Source organism: Hipposideros armiger, unplaced genomic scaffold (genome assembly GCF_001890085.2).
Source record: "Hipposideros armiger isolate ML-2016 unplaced genomic scaffold, ASM189008v1 scaffold_108, whole genome shotgun sequence".
In the NCBI taxonomy this organism is placed as follows: domain Eukaryota; kingdom Metazoa; phylum Chordata; class Mammalia; order Chiroptera; family Hipposideridae; genus Hipposideros; species Hipposideros armiger.
This window is the reverse complement of record NW_017731458.1, coordinates 1,631,663-1,634,561: the sequence shown is the minus strand read 5'-3', so window position 1 is coordinate 1,634,561 and position 2,899 is coordinate 1,631,663. Positions and strand designations below refer to the sequence as shown.

The window sequence follows — 2,899 nt, the reverse complement described above, 5'->3', positions numbered from 1 at the left end:
CCCCAATTCCCCAGCACTGTTCCCATCCCAATTCCCCAATAAAAATCTTTAAAAAAAAAGGTCACTAGTTTAAAAAAAAAAAATCTCAAAATAATGGAAGAAAAGTTTGGGAAGGATAATGGATCTCCAAGCATATCAGTGCTATGGTGATTCCAGGTCAGAGCTGGGAAATGAATCAGCCTAAACAGCCATGGTCTTAACACTGTATTATGATGACAGCAATAAGCAATAAAGAAATAGGGCGGCCAGGTGGCTCAGTTGGTTACAGCGCATGCTCTTAAAAACAAGGTTGCTGGTTTGATTCCCACATGAAACGGTAGGCTACGCCCCCCACAACTAGATTGAAAGCGGCGACTGGACTTGGAGCTGATGGGCCCTGGAAAAAACACACTGTTCCCCAATTAAGTTAAAAAAAAAAAAAGAAGAAAAAGAAAAAGAAATAGTTCAGGGCATGGGCTCTGGAGCCAAACTGCCTGGGTCCAAATCCCACCTCTGCCAATTACTAAATGTGTGATGGAGCTGAAATATACTCGACCGATTCCTCAATAGCTCAATAGCTTGAACACTGAATTACCCCACAAACCCACTCCTAAATGTACACCCAAAAGAATTGGAAACAGGTGTTCAAACAAAACTTGTACAAAAATGTTCACAGCAGCACTATTCACAATCACCAGAAGATGGAAACAACCCAAATACCTATCAACTGGTAAATGGGTCAGCAAAATATGGTATATACATGACGAAATTATTCGGCCATACAAAGGAACGAAGTACAGGCGTACTTCGTTTTATTGCACTTCACAGATGCTGTGGGGCTTCTTTTGCAAATTGAAGGCAAGACCCTCCACCAGCAAAAAGATTATGACTCGCTTTACTGGGATACTCGCTTTATTGTGGTGGCCGGAACCCAGGCCCACAATATCTGCAGGGTATGCCTGCACATGCTACCTGAATGAACCTGGAAAATATCATGCTGAGAGAAAGAAGCCAGACATAGAGGGCCACGTGGTGTATGGTTCCATTTATATGCAACTCATGCCTGTCCAGCATAGGTAAACCCATAGAGACAGGAAGCAGATTCATGGTCACCAGGGTCACAGGAAGTGGGGGAATGGAGTGTGACTACTTACAGGGTACAAGGTTTCCTTCGGGGGTAATGAAAATGTTCTGAAACTAAATGGTGGTGGTTATACAGCACAATTGTGATTGTGCTAAATGACACTGAATTGTATGCTTTAAAATTGTTAAATGGGGCCGGCCGAGTGGCACGTTGGTTAAGAGCTGACTTGGGACGCCAGCTCTGAGCAGCAGGGCCCCGGTTCGGATCCCACATGAGGGCCAGTGACACTGCCCTCTACAGCTAAGATCGTGAACAACAGCTCGACCTGGAGCTGGGCTGCCATGATTCAGCTACCGTGTGTGGCTGGCAACCAGCGTGAGCAGCCGGCAGCCAGTGTGAGCTGCCAAGAGCCGCCGTGAGTGGCCGTCCAGAGGCCGGCGACCAATCTACCTCATACGGGAAGAGCGCAATGATAATACCAGCATGGGCCAGTGACGCAACGTCCTGCACAACTAGACTGAAGAACAAAAGGACAGCAACCTGTCTATTCCTCTTCCCCGATTCACCAATGCTGCTCCTACCCCAATTCCCCAATAAAATCTTTAAAAAAATAAATAAGTAAAATCGTTAAATGGTACAATTATTTTTTAAAATTTTAAAGAAAAATTTTACTGTGCCTCAGTTTCCTCATCTGTAAAATGGAGGCAGGATTGTTGTGAGAGTTTTTTTTAAAAAGGAAAATAAACACTTAGAATTGTGCCTTGCACAGAGTGAGTACTCCATGTTAGCTGTCATGACTAGACTATGTGCTTGGTGCTTTATCTAGACCAGCACTAGCCAACAGAACTTTCTATAATCTGTGCTGTCTGGCAGGCTAGCATTAGCCACATGTAACTACTGAGCATTTGAAATATGGCTGGTGCAACAGGATCTGAATTTTTTCATTTTATTTTACTGTAATTAGCTTAAATTTAAATAGTACCAGTAGCTACTGGCAATTACAGCTCTATATCTTCTCACCAAATCCTCAGAACAACCCTTTGAGGTCAGTATTTTTATCCTCATTTTAAAGACAGGTTAAGTGTTTTATCTAAGACCACAAAACTGGAGCCCAGGACTCTGACCTGGAGCTGAAAGTGAAAACAATTTTGCCTGGCTCCAAAGCTTATATATTCTTCCCGCTGTCCTAAGCTGTCTTCCTCAGAAGGGATGGTTTTGGACACAAGTTGAGGACTTCCTGTAGGGAAGCTCCAGGAGGGCTTCCAAACAAGGGCTATGTTGAAACACTAGGCAGAAAAGGCAACTCAGCAGCTAAGAGGAGGACGCGTTACAAAGCAAAGGTAGCAAGACATATGGACTGTCCTTGTCGCTTCCTCAGTCACTCCCAGCATCCATCCCAGTCTCTGCCGTCTACTTGCCTAGTCGATCTGTAGCCTTCTCAATCTCTTGCTCCCGACCGGAGTGGTCATCTGGGACAAAGCCAGCCTGCGGGAAGAAGAAACAATTACCCAGGACTTAGATGTCTGGGGTACCCCAGTATGAAGCTCTTGGCTCTCAGACGCAACCCTACCCTTTCATACTCCCCCCATTTGTGAGTGGGACTGGGACTCTGCTACCCGCATTTGTGCTATGCCCTGTTCAGTCAGCAAGGCTGGAGGGAGAAGGGCCTTGCTCCTTCCCAGTCCTATAGGCATCACCCCAGTGACACTTCACCCCTGGCAGCAAGAACGTCTTCCTATAGCGGCCGCTGAACCCAGCTTAAAGTTTGCCAAAACTTGCAGAGCCAGCCTCATCACCCAGCCCTCTCTTCAGAGGTCTGACTCCCAGGACCTCAGG

At 45.8% G+C, this 2,899-nt stretch overlaps 1 protein-coding gene across 2 annotated transcripts in view; it reads right to left on the bottom strand.

The window, feature by feature from the left end:
- COPRS (coordinator of PRMT5 and differentiation stimulator) overlaps positions 1 to 2,899 on the bottom strand; it is a 7,473-nt gene that overhangs the window by 2,084 nt on the left and 2,490 nt on the right. For both annotated transcript variants that reach the window (XM_019646967.1, XM_019646968.1), the window contains one exon: positions 2,482 to 2,548. In XM_019646967.1, the coding sequence (XP_019502512.1) occupies positions 2,482 to 2,548 (67 nt within the window). The remainder of the gene's footprint in view (positions 1 to 2,481; positions 2,549 to 2,899) is intronic.